This window comes from Hoplias malabaricus, chromosome 10 (assembly GCF_029633855.1).
Source record: "Hoplias malabaricus isolate fHopMal1 chromosome 10, fHopMal1.hap1, whole genome shotgun sequence".
Taxonomy (NCBI): Eukaryota; Metazoa; Chordata; class Actinopteri; order Characiformes; family Erythrinidae; genus Hoplias; species Hoplias malabaricus.
In genome coordinates, this window is record NC_089809.1 from 32,218,634 (window position 1) to 32,238,859 (window position 20,226).

The 20,226-nt window shown below is 40.0% G+C and overlaps 2 protein-coding genes across 2 annotated transcripts in view; one reads left to right on the top strand and one right to left on the bottom strand.

The window, feature by feature from the left end:
• Positions 1-425: 425 nt before the first annotated feature.
• On the top strand, positions 426-8,648 carry nrsn1 (neurensin 1). The gene is made up of 3 exons (XM_066683504.1): positions 426-604; positions 4,838-5,041; positions 5,378-8,648. Exons 2-3 carry the CDS (start codon positions 4,847-4,849, stop codon positions 5,774-5,776), a joined length of 594 nt encoding a protein of 197 aa, XP_066539601.1. The 5' UTR covers positions 426-604; positions 4,838-4,846; the 3' UTR covers positions 5,777-8,648.
• A 6,269-nt stretch (positions 8,649-14,917) lies between these two features.
• LOC136709002 (doublecortin domain-containing protein 2-like) overlaps positions 14,918-20,226 on the bottom strand; it is a 30,087-nt gene continuing 24,778 nt past the window's right edge. Inside the window, exons 8-9 of the mRNA XM_066683958.1 lie at positions 16,646-16,728; positions 14,918-15,999 (exon numbers count right to left, since the gene is read on the bottom strand). Coding sequence (XP_066540055.1) covers positions 15,604-15,999; positions 16,646-16,728 — 479 coding nt within the window. The 3' untranslated portion in view covers positions 14,918-15,603. The remainder of the gene's footprint in view (positions 16,000-16,645; positions 16,729-20,226) is intronic.

Below are 20,226 nucleotides of genomic sequence, written 5' to 3' on the forward strand. Positions count from 1 at the left end.
CAGATATCAGGGACTATGTGCCAATGAGGAGCTGAAGTCTTGTATTAAGCAAGAATGGGGAAATATTCCACCTGCAAAGCTTCAGCAATTTGTTTCCTCAGTTCCCAAAGGATTAAAAAATTTAATTAAAGCAAAGGTAATGTAACATTGACAAACACGTCTCTGTTTTGCCTTTTTTGAGTGTGTTGCAGGTTTCAAATTCTAAATTTGTTAATTTACAATAAATATGAGGTTGCACACAGTTTGTATGTAAGTGTTTGGTGATGTTTAGTGTATTTAATATATTATATACTCTACAAACCCTGGTAACAGTGAAGAATGAGTTAATATAAGGTAACCCTGAAGTGAGCACACTAAGGCCTAATTAATGTCCGAAATACAGCTCTTTGGCACATTTGTCTGTCTATCTCTCTAGCTATCTATCCTTTATGTACATCAGCAGTGTTTAGACTCCTCCATCATTAATGTTGGAGCGCATGCGCAGTGCGCTGCGGCGTGTGTGTATGTGTGCGGCAGGCGTGCTGAGGACTGGAGCAGAGTGATGGGAGGCGGCAGGTGAGGCGGCTGCACTGCACGGAGAAGAAGAGCACTGCGGCCAGAACAGGTACAACCTTTTCTGCTCACACACACATACACACACAGACATATTCCCCATTTTTATACACCCTGGAGAAAGAGAGAGAGAGAGAGAGAGTTAGCGTTCAGGGTTGAGCCCGATGCACAGTGACAGGAGTGAGGGAGTAACATGGCAGGTATAAAGATGATACATACGTTCCTTTTGGCTTCAACCTAATTTTAAACTCCGAGTAAATACAGAGGATGTGAAGTATAGTCGCCTGCTTCTACTTCGTCAAAGGTCAAGACATGGCTGCGCTTAAATGGCTATAACATATTACGAAATCTACACAGGACCGTCTTTTTTATGCCATTTTCGACACTGGCGCTGGAGAATGACGACCTCAAGCGCTAATGTCCATTACTGTCCACCAGGTACCTTCAAAAATCACGTCGTAGATGTTGGGTGTTCTTTAAAAGCGGTGTTTATTATTTATTTGCCTCCATCTGGTACACGGTCGCCAAGGCAACAGCGTCACGTGACGAAGTCAGTGCTTCCCTCAAGTAGGGGACTGCTGCCCCATCGCATAGGTCACACGACATGAAGGTTAGGTAGTCTGACGTGTTCTGGAGAGGAGCAGGGAGGGTTTGTTATGTAACGACACGATTCTGTGTGATGGGACTTGGGGGATTAAAGAGAGAGAGAGCTGGAGTAAGGTGGTCCAGTAAGACTGGGCTGAAGGCAAAGCCACACCAAGCAGGCAATGGATGTGTGATGTGCAGTGCTTAGTGAGTTCTTGCGTGGGATCAAATTGGATGAAACATCTATGCACTGTGAGGGAGCTGAGTCATATTACAATCAGCTCTGAAAGACACACACACACACACACACACACACACACACACACACACACACACACACACATATATATACATGCTTCTTAACACAAGCTGATCAATAAAAATGTGGATTTTGTCATTAGATCATTACTGATGTTACTTGTCCACAACAAAAGGTAACATTGTTCATTCTAAACAAGTCACACAGTTGGTTGCCAGACTGGAACAGTCAGTGCCAGCAGCATGATTTGATTACTGTGATGTGCAGCAAACTCATTTCCTTCTGCTATCAGTTTATGTCCTTGTCTGACTCCAAACTAGTTATTTATTTGTATAAAAGAGCCCATTTATTTTCCCCATATTGTCTTACATTTTTACAGTTTCATGTCCCAGATATGATCAGAATTCCAGAATTTACACTAGCACTTTCTGATACTTTTTAACCCTTAGCATCCAGCATTCTTGATTGAGTCTTTAAGAATAACTCATCACTGTTATGCATAAAACATGCGTGAGTGTGTGTGTCTGTGTGTATTTTAGTTTACAACTTTATTTGAAGATTCAAGAGGGTCTTTGCAACTGAGTTGAAACAAGCAAACAAAATGCACTTTGCTATATAAGGGCTATTTAAAGTGTACTGTATGCTACTAGCATTAGCAGCCACTGAGTGCTGTTACAGAGGCAGAACATGTATGAGTTTCTGAGAATTACTGTGTATTAGGACAATAGAGATATACAAAACATGAGAGAGATAGAAAGAGTATAATCTGATCGGTCTTGTAAAATGTCTTTTGCGTTTCGTGACTCGCTACACTGCTAGAAGGGCAGGAGGCCAGAGCTATAGCTAGAGCTCTCCTGTGGGGGTGGAGCTGACTAAGGTCTGGTTTATAGCTCTTGAGCTGCTGCTGAACTTGAAGGTCATGTGGAAAAATCCTATATATCGCATTAAATGGAAGGCACCACTAAAGGTGAGGAGGACTATGACACCAGAGCATCAGTGTGTGAAGAGTTTAATGGTGACATTTAAAGAGATGTTTCCTCACCATTTGCTACATTTCATGTCTCTTTGTGTGCATGAAATTGGTCTAATGTTTATAAGAAGCCCTGGTGTCAGTAAATGGCTAAAAAACAAAGTGTCTCTGTCCCGTATGCTAAGCTACTTTCTCTGCTCAAGGTAGCGAAAAGATATCTGGAATTTTTAGACAACAGAGAGAACTCCAAACATTGAAAAACATGAACTGAGATGAGGATATTGCTTTATTCCTGTTCCATAGGTGGGTAATATTGACTTACTTTTGCTGTTCCTGATTACTTTTGCTAAGTTTGAAATATCTCCAAATTCTCGATACGACCAACTGCGTGAAAGTAAACAGAATGAAAGTACTACAGAACGAAACAATCTGAGTTACAAATGAGATTTTTTGTGGTAGTTCAGCAGTAAATTTACAGACAAGAGTTTAAAAAGTTTAAAAAATGTGGCATTTCTCAACATAAACAAACCAGAGAGAACAGTGTTTCCTCACGTTCGTAGATGCTCACTATATGTCTTCCATGTTATTGAAATGTCTAGGAATAATACATTAAAAGGAAGATGTCACATCATCTTAAAGTGTTAGGTTGCTGGCTGAAATATCTTAAAGGGTTTGTCAGCAGTACAGTGTCTGTACAAGTCACATTGATAGACTAATTAGAGCTCTTGAAAAGCACTAAATGTAATGTATTATTTTTTTCTTGTTCTTTTCTTCTGCTTCTTTTTCTTCTGCTTTTTCTTCTTCTTCTTCTGTAGCGAGTGTAGCGAGGATTTTTTTAAAAACTCTCAAGATCCAGTATTTAATCAGTAACTAAGCTTCTTTAAAAGAGACTGTGGAACTGTCTCTTGTTCAGTGCGTATATGAACTGTAAAATACAACAGCTCAGTCAGTTTTTTTAGTGATCAGAACACAAGGGATGAAACAAGACACTGATTGTTTTGCTGCATCTTACATAGACTGCAGACACATCAGGACTGTCCACCTCCTCATCTGAGTCTCTCTGTATCAGCATGTATGTGAGAATGCAAAGACTGGGTTAAACAAAGCAAAACAAACATAGCAGGCAAAGAGAAATAAGAATAATGCTAATAATTTTAGCTCTTTGAATAAGTTAAATCCTATTTTTCCTTATTATTACTATTATTAGTCATTCATTCCTTGTCTGTAAGCGCTTATCCAGTTCAGGGTCGCAGTGGGTCCGAAGCCCACCTGGAATTACTGGGCAAAAGGCAGGAACACACCCTGGAGCTGGCACCAGTCCTGCACAGGGCGACACACACTCACATATTCACTCACACACTCACACCTAGGGACACTTTTGAGTCGCCAGTCCACCTCCCAATGTGTGTTTTTGGACTGTGGGAGGAAACCGGAGCACCCGGAGGAAACCCAGGCGGACACAAAGAGAACACACCACACTCCTCACAGACAGTCACCCGGAGTTGGACTTGAACCCACAACCTCCAGGTTCCTGGAGCTGTGTGACTGTGGCACACTTTATACATTATTATTATTATTATTATTATTATTATTATTATTATTATTATTATTATTATTATTATTATTATTATTATTATTATTATTATTGTACATATTCCTGGCGGCACGGTGGTGCAGCAGGTAGTGTCGCAGTCACAAAGCTCCAGGGACCTGGAGGTTGTGGGTTCGATTCCCGCTCCAGGTGACTGTCTGTGAGGAGTTGGTGTGTTCTCCCCGTGTCTGCGTTGGTTTCCTCTGGGTGCTCCGGTTTCCTCCCACAGTACAAAAACACATGTTGGTAGGTGGATTGGCGACTCAAAAGTGTCCGTAGGTGTGAGTGTGTGTTTGTGTCTGTGTTGCCCTGTGAAGGACTGGCGCCCCCTCCAGGGTGTATTCCCGCCTTGCGCCCAATGATTCCAGGTAGGTTCTGGACCCACCGCGACCCTGAATTGGATAAGTGCTTACAGATAATGAATGAATGTTCCTTTTATCCTTGACTGCTTATTGAGTTTTACATAACTCTTATTTTGTCATTGTATGATTATTTTGCAATCACATGTGGAAATGAGGAGGGTGGGTTTCCATTTTGCAGCCTGCTTTCTTTTCTCAGGAAGCTCCTAGGTGTCCTCTTCTTTGAACTCCTTGTTATTAACAGCTTAAAGGAAATTTAACCCCTTATTCACAGCTTCCAAACTGCATACATGATTAAAATCACTGGCAATTTAACCAGCTTTGATGCTCAACTGCAATATATTCCTCTAGTATTAATATTAGTTACTTCAATAGTCTAAAACTCCTGTATCCAAGCCTTATTTGACCATTAACCCCCAAAACCACGAATTAACAGAATATACAAATAAAATATATGGTTTCCCCCCTTGCCACATTTTCCTGTGGCTTGCTGACTGAGGCTTTGGTATGTTTCCACTCAGATGTGAAGGATGACGTCTTGCTCTGAGATCTGTGGGTCGGAGTATGCTGACCAGGGCCTGGGGCCGGTACGAGGGCCTCAGCGCTACGGTGTGCGCTCCTACCTGCATCAGTTCTACGAGGACTGCACCGCCTCCATCTGGGAACGCGATGAAGATTTTCAGATGCAGAGATCGCCGAGCAGGTGGAGCTCTGTACTCTGGAAGGTGAGCTGAGTGTCTGACACCGCATGCAGGCTTTTGCTGAGCTCGTGAGATCAAGTCACTGTGAATGGGTTCGTTTTAGGTCACTTTTGTTCAGTTTTGTTTGTTTTATCTGGGTTGGTAGGGAAAGCAGAGAAAGCTTTAATTTCCCAGTAGACTGTAGGCTGTTGCTATAATATAGCATCATATAGGAACCCAAATTTACTGCTTTGAATCTTTGTATATAATTTCACACTGGTCTTTAAGACTCTGAACCTGTTTATAAAGTTAATTTGGCACTGTGTATATGATAGAAAATGTCAGCGATATTAAGTTCAATTTAACTGAATTCTCTTCCAGGTCTGTCTCGCTCTGGGGGCGTTGATTGTTGTCGCCGGTTTGTCAGTGCTCCTGGTGGGCTATGCCACCCCACCCCGACTGGAGGCTTTCGGAGAAGATGAGTTGCTCTTCGTAGACGGTCGTGCAGTGCGCTTCAACCATGCCCTGGATGCCTGTAAGCTGGCTGGCGCCGTTCTCTTCTGCGTGGGCGGCAGTGGCATGGCTGTGGGCCTCCTGCTGGCCGCCTGTGCTCAGGGTGGCTCCAAAGAAGAGCTCCGGCTTCAGCAGCGCTTCAAAGAGCGACTGGCCGAGATCCAGGCCTCGGTGCAGCCAGTGACCCGCGCGCCCACGCCTGGAGAGGCCAAGGTGCCCGTCACTCTGTCCAAGGTTCAGAACGTCCAGCCCGGGGCTGAAACCTGACCTGAGCTCTGACATCATCCCTCTCATCGCCAACGAGATGATCCAGAGCAAGCTCGTAGTGAGATGCTACACAACCGTTCCAGGTCCAGTAGAGCTAGATAACACTGCAGCTATCCTGATGCATATTGTCAGTCTTTATCAAGAGTATTTCTGGTAATTGAGGTATTATAGAGCACATATTAAACCGGTGCTCTTCAGTCTACACAACACAACACAGACACACTCATGACGGGAGACCACAGCCAGCGGCAGCAGATGGAATAGGCAAAAATCTAAGACAAATGGCAAAAATTTATAATCGTAGCTGGTGCCAATAATTAATGCTAAATTCCTTAATATACAAGTAGCCTACAACCGGATTAATATGTAGAGTTTAAATCCACTATGTCCCATTCACTTTAACATTATTGTATATATTAAAATATATATAATTTAATTTACAAGTTAAAGCATCTCATCATCAAATAAAATGACAAGCCATTTATGAACAACTGTATGATAAATAAAGCACGTAATTGGATTAGAATTCTTCCGATTATTGACCACTGATCGTGGTATTCACAGTTGTGCCTATAAGTCATATGGGTGACCTACTTGCCAGCCCTTATCTTGAACTAACTTTATGTTTTGAAAATGACAAAATGTGTGTTGAATGATTATTTTCAGGATTTTCAGGATTACGTAAGTCCAGACTAGTCTTAGTTGGTATCAGGATAAATCTGATATATCTGATATATTGGATTCATAGGAATTGGAATTAGTTAAATCATATAAACATCTGATTATACTCTCAGCTAAGATTACAGTATTGTGATGTTTGAAGATCAGGTCTGCAGTACACCAGCCCAAAGAAACATAAGAAATATTGGGACTTGCAATTTTGACTTGTGAAAAACAACAGATTTTGAGATTTTGAAAAAAGTGCAATGCTTCAACAAACAACTATGCTCTGTATCACTTTTTATTATTTTGTTACTGATCAGAAATCACACACACACACACACACACACACACACACAAAACAAACAAACAAAAACAGTTAATACTGGCTAATATTTGCTGTGGTAAGTCATACAACTTCAGGAAGAAAAGTCATCCTGTTTGTTGTGCTTCACTGTCTCAGTTTAAACTACCAGCATGATTTTTACTGCAAAATCAGATTATATTCTGTAGAGGGAAAAATATTTAACAGTCTGTCAATGACATTCTTACTGAAAGCTGACTATTAGCTATTATATATCAGCTGCACTATTCTTCTACCCCTTCCACATACAAGAAAGCAAGAATATCAAAATCAATATGAGGTAACCATCTTTCTGAAAATACACTAGAGACTTGCAGTATGTTGACAAATGTTCTTTACTCTTGAATTAGCCTAGGAAATAACTATAGCTGAGGAATAATGAAATCTGCCATTGAGAGTTTGCCAGCATTATATAATATGCAAGATTATGTCACAGCCTTCATAGCCAATAAAGCTCATCTTCACTCAGACAGATCTATCTGGAGCCCACAGTTCCTTCTTCAGTCTTATTCCATTAGTCATTACAGTGCACGCTCATACACATTGGTTTATTGGAGTACATACTTGCTTTGCTTAATGCTTTTCAACTAACACAGTTTTTCACTGTCAATCCTGTGTTGTTTGCATCATTGTCTGCTATTTGTAGTGCTGTTGGTTTTCCGCTATTTTTTTTTTCTCTTAAATTTGAACACAGTTGTTAGCAACCCTTAGGACTTCATAAAGTTGTGTCTTTGTATTTCACATTAATCAGCACATAACACTAAACATAACATAAACAAGCACACGACATTCACACTGAATCAAAGAATTCTAGAAATTCACCATTGATTCAGAGATTGTTTCACAACAAACCTCATAATAATGAATGGGACCCTGTTAGCAAAAGTGGCCAGTTAGCATACAATCTTGCTATGTTACTTATACATTAACTTTCCTTCACTTTAGCATTTTTATCTCGTTACATACTGAGAAATCAGATGTGGCTATTTCTAAAAACTTATATTTCCTTACTTTAACTTTAACCTTGCTTCTTAAGTATTACAGGAACACTTACATATGTTAGCGGAGTAGCCTAAAATGGGAGTTGGTTTAATGACATTATGAATCAAGCAAATTAGAATAAAAGCAAGAATAAAAATTAAAACAAAAAACCTTGGAATATTCTACATCTACAAACTTGTAGTCGGTCCCCTATAAACTGCAACAGACAAAAAGAAATTAAGAACTGGATGTGAATGACTTAAAATGGAATAAAAGAGGGAACATCATTCCTAATGGGCATATGTGATCAAAGGAACAGATATTAGTATTTGAAAATGTTTATAAATATCCAGATTCACCAGATTTGTATTCGATAATATATCGAATGTAATGTAAATGAGACATAGACCCCACCTGCTTTGAATTGTAGTGAAACTAACCTGAACATTTTACATTAGCATTAATATATTTTATTGAAGATATTGCATGACAAATCTAAACTGTGACCCAAAGATCTGTATAATCTGTAGTGCTCTCTCGGAAGATGAAGGCTTTAGCATTTGACTGGGGTTAGATAATACCAGACCACTCAAAATCTGCAGACATGTCAGATATTTCTGACACAAATATAAAGTCTTATTTTCTGTTTTGATAGATATATCATCACATGTAAGACTGAAGGAGTGTGATTCCCAATGCTTTCTGTGTGACGACTACCTTTTGATTAAATCAATTTCTGTAGTTCACAATAGAATTGCTTTTTTTGTTGCTACTGAGAAGTGTCCACAAAAATATCAGAAATGTTTAAAGCTACAATTCCTCTGCTTATGGAATATATCTATTTTTCAACAAATGAATAAAGATGAAATTAATGCTAGCATGCAATGTGAGTACATTTTCTTTCTTATTTTTCTTACTACCAGGCCATCAGACTCACATCTCAGTATTCACAGCATTCCACTTTATTACAAATCTGAGCATTGTGATTTTACTCACCAGCCACTGATACATACAACTACAGCGGATATAAAAACATTGACAATACCCCAACTTGAATCTGGCTTAGCACATCTTGACCAAGCAATATTTCCCCATCCTTCCTTGCTAAAGCAAGCCAAATCTCTCATTGCAAGGGCATCTCCTGTGCACAGCTCTCTTCCGGTACACTCTACAGATTTTCACTGGGATTCAGATCTGGGCTCTGATTCATCTTCATCTTTTTAAATGAGGCCTGAAAATATTGTGTCAAAATTTTCTAATATAACAGTTTGTTCCACTTTGACTAAAGCTCCAGTTCCAGCTTAAAAAAAAAACCACAGATATAAATCATGCTTCACTGTGTGTATAGTGTTCTTTTGATGATGCAGTGTTGTTTTTGTGCCAGATATACCTTTTGGAATTATGGCCAAAACGTTAAACCTAGACACGTTTTCACACATGCTTTGGCAGACTTGATGTATGCCTTTGCAATATGTAATATTCAAGCTGGGTTTTCTTTGTAAGAAAAGGCTTCCATCTTGAAACCCTACCCCAGAGCCCAGAAATGTGAAGAGACTTACATGTAGTACACAACTAGTACTTGACAGAAATTCCTGCAGCTCCTTTAATGTTATTGTAACATTAAGTAACATTAACACTGTTGCTGCCTCTTGGCAGCCTCCTGGACCAGTTCTGGAGGGACATCCAGTTCAAGTCAAGTCAAGAGTCAAGAGAGTTTTATTGTCAATTCTGCATATGTACAGGACATACAAAGGATTGGAATTACGTTACTCTCCTCTCCAAGATGCAGTAACATTTAACAAAAAATAGACTAAATTCAACTAAGCTAAATATATAAATATATGAAAGTGAACAAACAGAAGACAAGTGCAGGACATATGAGTTCAGCATTCTCACAGCCTAATGGATCGAGCTATCCCTCTGTCTGCTGGTCCTAGCCCTGAGACTACGCAGTCTCCGCCCTGATGGCAGCAGGCTGAAGAAGCTGTGTAGTGGGTGGGTGGGATCACCTGTCAAGCAGAGGGCTTTTCATAGGAGATGGGAGCTGTATAAGTCCTGAAGGCAGGGGAGAGAGGTACCAATTATCTTCTCAGCGGTTCTCACAATACGCTGGACGGTTCTGCGGCAGGATGCTGTGCAGGCCCCGTACCACACAGTGAAACAGCTAGTCAGGATACTCTCGATGGCCCCACTGTAGAAGGTGATCATGATGGGGGTGGGAGCTCTTGCTCTTCTTGGCTTGCGGAGAAAGTAGAGCCGTTGGTGAGCCTTCTTGGCCAGTGATGCTGTGTTGATGGTCCAGGTCCTCTGTGATGTGCACACCCAGGAACTAGGTGCTGCTCACCCTTTCCACAGCAGCCCCGTTGATGGATAGAGGGGCATGTTGTGTGTGGGTTCTCCTGAAGTCCTCAACAATATCCTTGGTCTTCTCAGTTCTTTGTGAAGTCACTTATCAATGGTTGTCTTTACTGTGTCACATTATATGTAATACCTTGGACATTTAGTACCCTTCTCCTGTCTGATACCTATCAAGAATGAGATCCATCAGGTGATTTGTATGCTCTTCACAGACCATAGTTTTGCAGTAAAATGCAACTTAATAAATGTCAGGTAAATCCTACTAGAACAGCTCAACTAAATATGGGTTGAAACAGAGTGGGTAATTAATAGACGTTGTGTACTGACTACTATTTAACATGAGGGTGAGTGTGATTTTAATGAATGTGAATGTTATTTCTGAACACTGCAACATCCCCAATTATAAGAGGATGTGAACTTATTCAACATTATTTTAGTTTCTTTTTCCCCTCTAAATGATTAAACTATGTTTAAAAATGTGTCAATAACATCACATATATATGGTATGTAAATGGGTGTGTATTGTAAGTCTTGCTGTGTGTACTGGTGCATTGTCATCCTGATACACAGCACCGCCTTCAGGATACAATGTTTGGACTATTGGATGCACATGGTCCTCCAGAATGGCAGTGACGCGCCCATCTAGCACAAGTATTGTGCCAAGGGAATGCCATGATATGGCAGCCCAAACCATCACTGATCCACCCCCATGCTTCACTCTGGGCATGCAACAGTCTGGGTGGTACCCTTCTTTGGGGCTTCTCCACACCGTAACTCTCCCAGATGTGGGGAAAACAGTAAAGGTGGACTCATCAGAGAACAATACATGTTTCACATTGTCCACAGCCCAAGATTTGCGCTCCTTGCACCATTGCAACCAACATTTGGCATTGGCACGAGTGACCAAAAGTGGCTATAGCACCCCGGCCTTATATTGACCATGTGGAGCTCCAGACGGACAGTTCTGGTGGAAACAAAAGAGTTGAGGTGCGCATTTAATTCTGCTGTGATTTGGGCAGTCGTGGTTTTATGTTTTTTGGATACAATCCGGGTCAGCACCTGAACATCCCTTTCAGACAGCGTCCTCTTGCTTCCACAGTTAATCCTGTTGGATGTGTTTCGTCCTTCTTGGTGGTATACTGACATTACCCTGGATACCGTGGCTCTTGATACATCACAAAGACTTGCTGTCTTGGTCACAGATGTGCCAGCAAAACGTACACCAACAATTTGTCCTCTTTTGAACTCTACTATGTCACCCATAATGTTGTTTGCATTGCAATATTTTGAGCAAAACTAATTAATACTTTAATTAATGAAGATTAAATCAATTTAGCCATGAAACCTCCCACACTAAAATGACAGGTGTTTCAGTTTCATTGTCCAACCCCTGTATATGCATACTATTACAGAATCCGGTCAATATATTATTGGTCAGTGTCCAAACATAAGGGAAATGTTTACTAGATATTATTTTGATGGTAAACCAGTATTTTACACCTATTAATGTCACTGCTATTTGTGAAAGCTCAACATACTCAAAATATATTTTTCATTCAGAAATTGACCATTGTTAAAAGGCTATAATATGCACACCTACAAGGCTGAGCAAAAAGTTAGGGCTTTGTATGTAAGGGGATAGTTTGATTTACATCATCCATCTTTCTACAACTCTTTGGTCTGTTCTAACAATATGCGATATCTGTGGATTACAGTGTGCACTGAAATACATAATGCACTGTTTGATCTTTATTCATATGTGTACAACATTTCCAAATTATATCGCAGTGCGACACACTCACATTCACTTAAATGCTCACACCTATGGCCACTTTTGAGTCGTCAAATTAATACGATAAATGAAACGTAAAATTTTGTTGATGTATTTTATGTAAATAATGTGCGTATTTCAGTGTTGACGGAAAGCTGTGTACTTCGTTATTCATGTTCTAATAAGCCAACTGTTTTCTAGGTCTCTCTGCTGTTGGTCTGATGGGACCAATGCAGGATCCGCAAGCTCAAAATAGATGTACAGGATGTGTGTAACTGAATGAGTCACAGGTGAAAACACACTCTCCCTCTCCCTCTCTGTGTTTCCCCTGTGACAGTGATGATTCATCCAAGCTGCATTAACCTGAAATTTTACAGAGAGGACATGACATCCACAACTCTTACACAACTTGCTGTTTTACACCAGTATACACTTCGCTGGGTTATGCCAGTGTATTCTCTACAGTGTCTGAACACTCAGTGCGAACTGAAACATAGGCTTCTACATTGATTTGAGTTAAAAACCTTGCTGACTGTGACCTACAGAACATAATTATACACTCTTCATACTCTTTACTAGAAATTCTACTAAGAAGTTTTTGAGGTCCACCTACACCATCCTTCCAAAAGTCCTTAGAATCAGTGTATTCAGCTGCTTTAAGTTGCACCAGTCATAGACATGAGCTCAAGAATGCATGTACAGATCATATAATCTCTTTAGAGAAGCATTAAAATGAAATGGGATGCTCTTGAGCTCAATGCCAAGCGCTGGATAATGACAAGTAAAAGCCCCCTCCATTCAGCTGTGAAGCATTAGAAGAACATATTCTGGAGTGAAATATCTTTTGTGATCCAACATCATATCTGACCTCACTATAACTCTTGTGGTTGAATGTCTATGAAACCGTACATCTTCCAACATCGAGTGAAAAGCTTTCCCAGAATTGTGTAAGCAGTTACCGCATTACCCGTGACGTAAGAACAAATTTATACGGGCAGGTGCCCACAAACATTTGGCCACATAGAGTAGTTACAGGCTCAAAAAATAGACACAGTAAAGAATGCAGACATTTCAGTCTGGCAAAATATTGTCTTGTCCTTCGTTCAACTCATTTTGAGCTTAATAAGAAATGATGTGGACAAATACTTTAGAGCAGAGTCAAGAAAATCCTTTGTAAATAATAATAACAACAAGCAAATACATTGTATTATTTTCAACCATTTTGAGATACAGCTTATGGACCCATCCTCACATCACTCAGTTTCAGTCAGAATTATAAGAGATTAAGCATTATTACTAGGTCAATGTAACTTTTTATATATATTTTTTCAAGAATACAATGCCCTTTTAGTGGCATATTGTTCCTCAGAGAGTTAAACTCTGCTGTGACTTTGCGGCCTTTCATCCAGATGTGGCTGCAGAAGGATGTTGTACTGTTCCTGAGCTCTTGTAGGTCTGGACTCTTTGGAGATGTGCTAGCCAACAGCATTATTAAAACTCTTCTGGCCAGAAGATTAAAGATCAAGCTAGCTAAGCTAAGCAAAAAAAATTTATAAATAATAATAATAACAATAATAATGCCCTGTGAAGGACTGGCGCCCCCTCCAGGGTGTATTTCCGCCTTGCGCCCAATGATTCCAGGTAGGCTCTGGACCCACCGCGACCCTGAACTGGATAAGCGCTTACAGATAATGAATGAATGAATGAATAATAATAATGTTAATAAGGAGAGAACATAGAGGGATGGACCTTTGGAGCGTCAAAATACTGCTCAGCTGTTCATCTGCTAGGCTGGCACAGTGGCACAGCAGGTAGTGTCGCAGTCACACAGCAACTCAGGGTTTCCTCCAGGTGCTCCGGTTTCTTCCCACAGTCCAAAAACACACGCTGCAGGTGGATTGGCGACTCAAAAGTGTCCGTAGGTGTGAGTGTGTCTGTGTTGCCCTGTGAAGGACTGGCGCCCCCTCCAGGGTGTATTCCCGCCTTGCGCCCAATGATTCCAGGTAGGCTCTGGACCCCCCGCGACCCTGAACTGGATAAGCGCTTACAGATAATGAACGAATGAATGTTCATCTGCTTTGAATTATCTTCCTTTAAAATGTCTGCTGCAGTAATTATGATAGAGGTAACACTGGGACACTGATGTCCTCACTGATACAGAATGTACACAGTAAAAGAACAAAAAGAGGTGAGATATATTATAATACATTGTAACAAACTGCATTGTGGAGAAAGGGCATTTTACACATTTTTAATACAATGCAATTACGTTGTTTGTTTATCAGCCACAATCAACAACTAAGACGTTTGTTCATGTCATGTGTCAACCAACTACTGTCTTTAAACTGGATACTGTTTTTATCATAGAAAATGTATTCAGGACAATAAACAATATTGAAATGTGAACCACTACTGTGGAATGAAATTGAGAGATAAAATGATACATGTTTCTGCCACGTCTCTACCCTCTTCCATGTGTTCCTCTTGTCTGTTATGTGCTCCTTCAGTGTTCTTAACAGTGTTAATGTTGTAAAATTCCCACTATCACCACTGTGCACAATATACTCATGGCCAGCACCACACATACATGCATATGCACCTATCCCCCAACTGCTCCCCGGTCGCTGTTGCTAGCGCCACCCCCTAGTATTCACAAGTGTGTGTGTGTGTTTAAATTTGTGTTTCACTGCACGGATTGGGTTTAACGTGGAGAAAAAAAATCCTCTGTGTGTAAGCAATATTCTAAATGGCCAATATTTTAAAAATGGCAACTGTTAGATTGTGCATGGCAACAGAGGGGCTGCAATGTATAAAGGTACAACTATACAGTAAATCTATATTGTAAGAACAAATGATAACATAGTATCAGTGAGTAGATGTAAAGTTAACAGAGAAATGAAGAAATGAATACTGTAGCAGGTGAAATGACACAACACAGTACTGTCATGGTTTTGTTTATTGAAGTTGTGACAGATACATCTATGAATAGTATCATAAAGCACCAAGCTGAAATACAGTTCAGAATAAATGCAGAACTCTGGGTGAGTTGCCTCCTAAATCTTCACTTTTAACAGTTGACCTAGAATAGCTGTTCATGGTACGCATACAATAAGTTAAATTATTCTTTTAAAGGCAACAGATTGCGATAATTTGCATTACCTACTGCATCAAAACCTTACATCACACACCTTTAGACTTTGTGATGAATGAACTAACAAAAAATTCCCTGCATTAAATTAATATGTTGAAAATATTTGTTTCCTTTTCTTATAAAGTTACCAAGATCCAAGGTTTTGTTACAACAGCAATGAAGGGTTTAATATAGAGCACACATGACACATTTACACATACAGACAACTGCTTCATTCATCATCTAAACTTACCACACATCCAGTGCACACTATAACCAGTAGCTTATTTGACTCTATGAGGCTTTGCGTTGACATTATTCAGTCACATATCGAGGGCAGACATTCATGTAGTCTCTTAAATTAACTAAAAATGAGTCTAAATGCATTGCTTCGATTGCTTGAATAAAACCAATAATGACTAACTTAAGCAATTAATCATTTGAAGTGGTGTTCCAGCTCCTGCATCGTTTCCAGATTCATTTATAGGTTTTCTTCTTTCCTGGGTAGCTTCTTATCCAGCAGCATCTAATAACTCTTCTAATCTCTCAGCCTCCACCTTCATTCAGCCTTCTTCCCCTTCAGCATTTGCAGCACTTTCATCACCCTGTCCTTCATCTTCCTCTGGTTGTTTGTCGTTCTCTGCTACTTCTTCCCCCTCTCCTTCTCCCTCCTCTCCAGTCTTTTCCTCCTCTTCAGTTTCTGCTACACCTTCTTCAGTTTCTGCTACACCTTCTTCAGTTTCTACTGCACTTTCTTCAGTTTCTACTGCACTTTCTTCAGCTTCTACTGCACTTTCTTCAGCTTCTACTGCACTTTCTTCAGCTTCTACTGCACTTTCTTCAGCTTCTACTGCACCCTCTTCAGTTTCTACTACACCCTCTTCAGTGGTCTCTGCTTCCTCTGCAGTTTGGGCAGTCTCGTCTGACTCCGGAATCTCTTCCTCACCCTCAGCCTTCTCCTGTGAATGAGTTTGAGATTTCTGCTTGACTCTGGAAATGCTTACAATCATGTACGAGGTCTACACTTTTAGAAACTGTAATTTGCCCCCTGACTAACCTGTAGATAACCGAATAAATGTTTTAGGACAAATGTTCAGCACTATATTTGAGATCTTCCCTGTCCTGACACACCTGCTCTAGCTCATGAGATAAGTATTAGACCCTCTGTGAGCTCTACACATTACCATTATAACCACTGATCTAGAGGTAAAGCATGAACTCAGTATCCTAACCATAACCATGATATTAGATTACATTTTAATTGAATGTTGCACCAAATATAAATCACAAAACAATACAACAGAAGTTGTATTGATTCAAATGTGATTCCATTTTACATTTTCAATAAAATGTCTTCTTTTTTTAAATAAACAACAAGTAAGAAATTTAAACTGGGAACCAAGCTGAAATAAACTTTTACATTTGAAATGATAAATAGTTTTCTGCCAATGTAAGTGCAGTCTGCTCTGCCCTTTTACTGAACATTTAACCTGTAGAAGAATAACAATTATTCATGTAGCCCTAGAAGTTCAAAGAGCTGTTTCTCAGTAACCACTCTTACACTGTGTTATGCTAACTGCTGGAGATCAGGTTTAAGGCTCAGACCTGCTCAGGTGCTGAAGGCTCCTCTGACAGTTCTTTTTCTCCACTTTCCTCATCCTCCTCTTCTGTTTTCTGCTCACTATCATCTGGTGGAAGCCAAAATTGGAGAAAATAAGGCAAAGCCATAGCACACAAGATGGTACAACACTGACACCCCCTGGAGGGGAGTAAAACTATGCTCTGATTTGACATAAGATGGGCCTCAGCTTAATATTTTATTTATTTATTAATTTTGAGTTAACCACATCATGACCATTTCATGTGCGAATTTAAACTGACTTTCACATTGTGCAAACCTTTCACCAATCAACCATATCATTAAAACTGGCAACAAGCAAACAGCCAGGAGAAATGGGCAAGCATGAGGACATTGTAAAAGGCATGAAATGCTGGGTGTCAGGTTAATTCCTTCTTCTAAATATTTAGGAGGTTCTCTTTTGGGTTCAAAAACCAGCAGAAATTAAAAGAAAGAAAGAAAGAAAGAAAGAAAGAACCAGATTCAGTGTAATTTGTTGATGATTATAGATCATAGGACTTTTAGCTATCATCAGCTAAAAAAATATTGGCTTCATAATTGATCCAGATCTATAATTTTATAAAATATTACTAGAACAGCTTTTCTGCATCCTCATAACATTGGCCTGGAAAGAAATTCATTCAGTATGCTGCAACCACAGTCCTTAAAAAACAAAAAATATGATCGCATCAGCCAAGCCCTAGCATCACAAGGATGATAGAAGAATGGTCCTATCATCACAAGAATGGATGCCTGTGTTTCAGGGTGCTCCTGAGTCTATGTTACTGCCTGGCTCTCTCCTTTTAGTTTGTCTTTTATATTTAGACCTGCCAGACTTTCTCACCACACTTTGACAATGTTCACATCAAGGGCGTAGAATTAGCATGGACGGAGTTCACGTGTTCCCACCAATAACCGGCGATTATTGAATTGTCCCCACCAATAATTTGGTTCCCTGCTAAAAAAAAAAAAAAGATCTGTCAACATCTCATTAACCTAGAGGTGCAGAAAGGGTTAAATCATGTTCTCTACTCGAGTCCTACCTCCCTGTAACACATATGGCCAGTGTGATTGGTTGTGCCTTTCCCTGCAGTCACGTGAGTCTCTGTAGTTTGGTTGTTGGTAGCACCAAACTAACTAACAGCGGGTGGCACAGTGGCGCAACAGGTAGCGTCATAATCACACAACTACAGTGAGGAGTGGTGTGTTCCCCCTGTGTCCACGTGGGTTTCTTCCGAGTGCTCCTGTTTCCTCCCACGGTCAAAAACACACAGTGGTATGTGGATTTGCGACTCAAAAGTGTCCGTAAGTGTGTTTATATATGAGTGAGTGTGTGTGATCCAGCCTTGCGCCCAGTGATTCTGGGTAGGCTCCGGACCCACCGCTACCCTGAACTGGATAAGCAGTTACAGAAAATGAATGAATGATCCGACATGATCAAATTGTGATAGTCACCTTCCTTGGACCGCTTTGTGTAGCTACAAACCACTGCATGCATGGAATATCCCACAAGGCCTGGCATTTTAAAGATGCTCCGAACAAAATCCAGTCCTTGAGGTTCCTCTGAAATTAGACATAACTCTGTCAGTGGTTTTAATCTTGTGGCTGATCTATCTATGTATGTATATACTGACGTTTCTTCTCCAACAGTTATGTTATAAAAGCGACAAAATCCACAACTTCAGCTCAAAAACAAAGAAGGACAGTGTTGTTATACAGCACATACACAAGGCTTTCATGACAACTAATACAAACATATATAGACACTAGACTGTTAGACATCATAGCGCTCATAACATCATAACAGAAGACATAACTGAAATTCCAAATGTGACAAATGCAGTTTTTAATACAACTGATTAAATGTATGATACTAGCTAAGATAACTAATAAACTCAATTTATAAACATTATATGTCAGTTTTTATCAGTTGTCATGAAAATGTCTGAAATTTTTCATTCATTATCTGTAAGTGCTTATCCAGTTCAGGGTCGTGGTGGGTCCAGAGCCTACCTGGAAAGATTGGGCGCAAGGCAGGAATACACCCTGGAGGGGGCGCCAGTCCTTTACAGGGCAACACACACACACACTTTTGAGTCACCAATCCACCTACCAACGTGTGTTTTTTTTTTGGACTGTGGGAGGAAACCGGAGCACCCAGAGGAAACCCACCCAGACACAGGGAGACCACACCAACTCCTCACAGACAGTCACCCGGAGGGGGAATCGAACCCACAACCTCCAGGCACCTGGAGCTGTGGGACTGCGACACTACCTGCTGCACCACCGTGCCGCCCTGTCTGAAATTTTGCTCTACAGCTGTAGATATTGAAATAATTTTTTAAGATAATGTTTCACATATTCTTGGCACCAAGATAATATTTATATCCATATTCATATTCAACCAATGTGTGTTTTTTGGAGCATGGGAAAATCAGGAGCACCCGGAGGAAACCCACATGGACATGTGGAGAACACACCTAGGTCCTCACAGAGACTCACCGGCGTGGGGCTCAAACCAACAACCCCAGGACTCTGGACTCTACCTCTCTGCGCCACTGTGCTGCCCTGATTAAGTGTACTTATATATTACAAACACGTGTAAATTATGATTTGATGCTGATAAGCCAGTACTTTTTGTTTAGAGGTCATACCACCGAGTAATGCTGAAAAGGTAGGGGTAAAATCATCTTAAAGATGGTAGTGATTAAAAAAGAAAAGCACCACAATTGCAATTTTCTTGATACAAAATTGCTAAACTCCTGCAATATACAATATTGAATCTTAATAAACATACAAATAAAACAAGGTAACCTTGAGATACTGAGCATCTTAACTCGTCTAGGGAAGATGAGAACAGCATTCTTTACTTAGAGCATTTAACAGTGGAAAATCAACAGTAATTGGAAGAACAGTGTTCACTGACAACTATTCAGTGATAGTGAAGTGTGTGAGGAACAAAGCTACATCTGCTGTAGAAGCTTATTTTTTGTCTTATTAAAATTCAATGCAAATGAGTTTCCTTATTGAATATGTGAATAATAATGCCTCCTATTAAAGCAGAGCTATTAAAACGACCATTTATCTTTTAGTGGTGTTGCGTAATTATTTTCTTAAAATGTATATTGCTAAAAGTGTATGCTCTAGTAAACAGGAAAATTACATGACTGTTTTAAATACTTAATGAGTTATAAATCTGAATTTTGTGAAGAAATCAATACATTTAATAATTAAGCAGTGGGTTGAATGGACCTCATATTTTCTTTAACTCCTCACACGCGGATGTAAAAACATTTCCATGTGGATTATAGCCTTTTTTTTTGTGCAGATGCTTAATGCATTTTGAATTGAAAACTGATTGAAGCTGGGTGCTGGAGATGAAATGCTGAAGTGATGATGGGCTTCTTTGAATATTTTATGGAAATCATGCACATTTATTAACAGTAGTCCACAGTATTGACTGTAAGCAGAGCAGCTAATTTGACTATAAACATTTTAATGTGATCGAGCACTGGGCCTGCCTCATAAAAATGCTAAATCAAATTAAACACAACATTTTAAAGCTGCT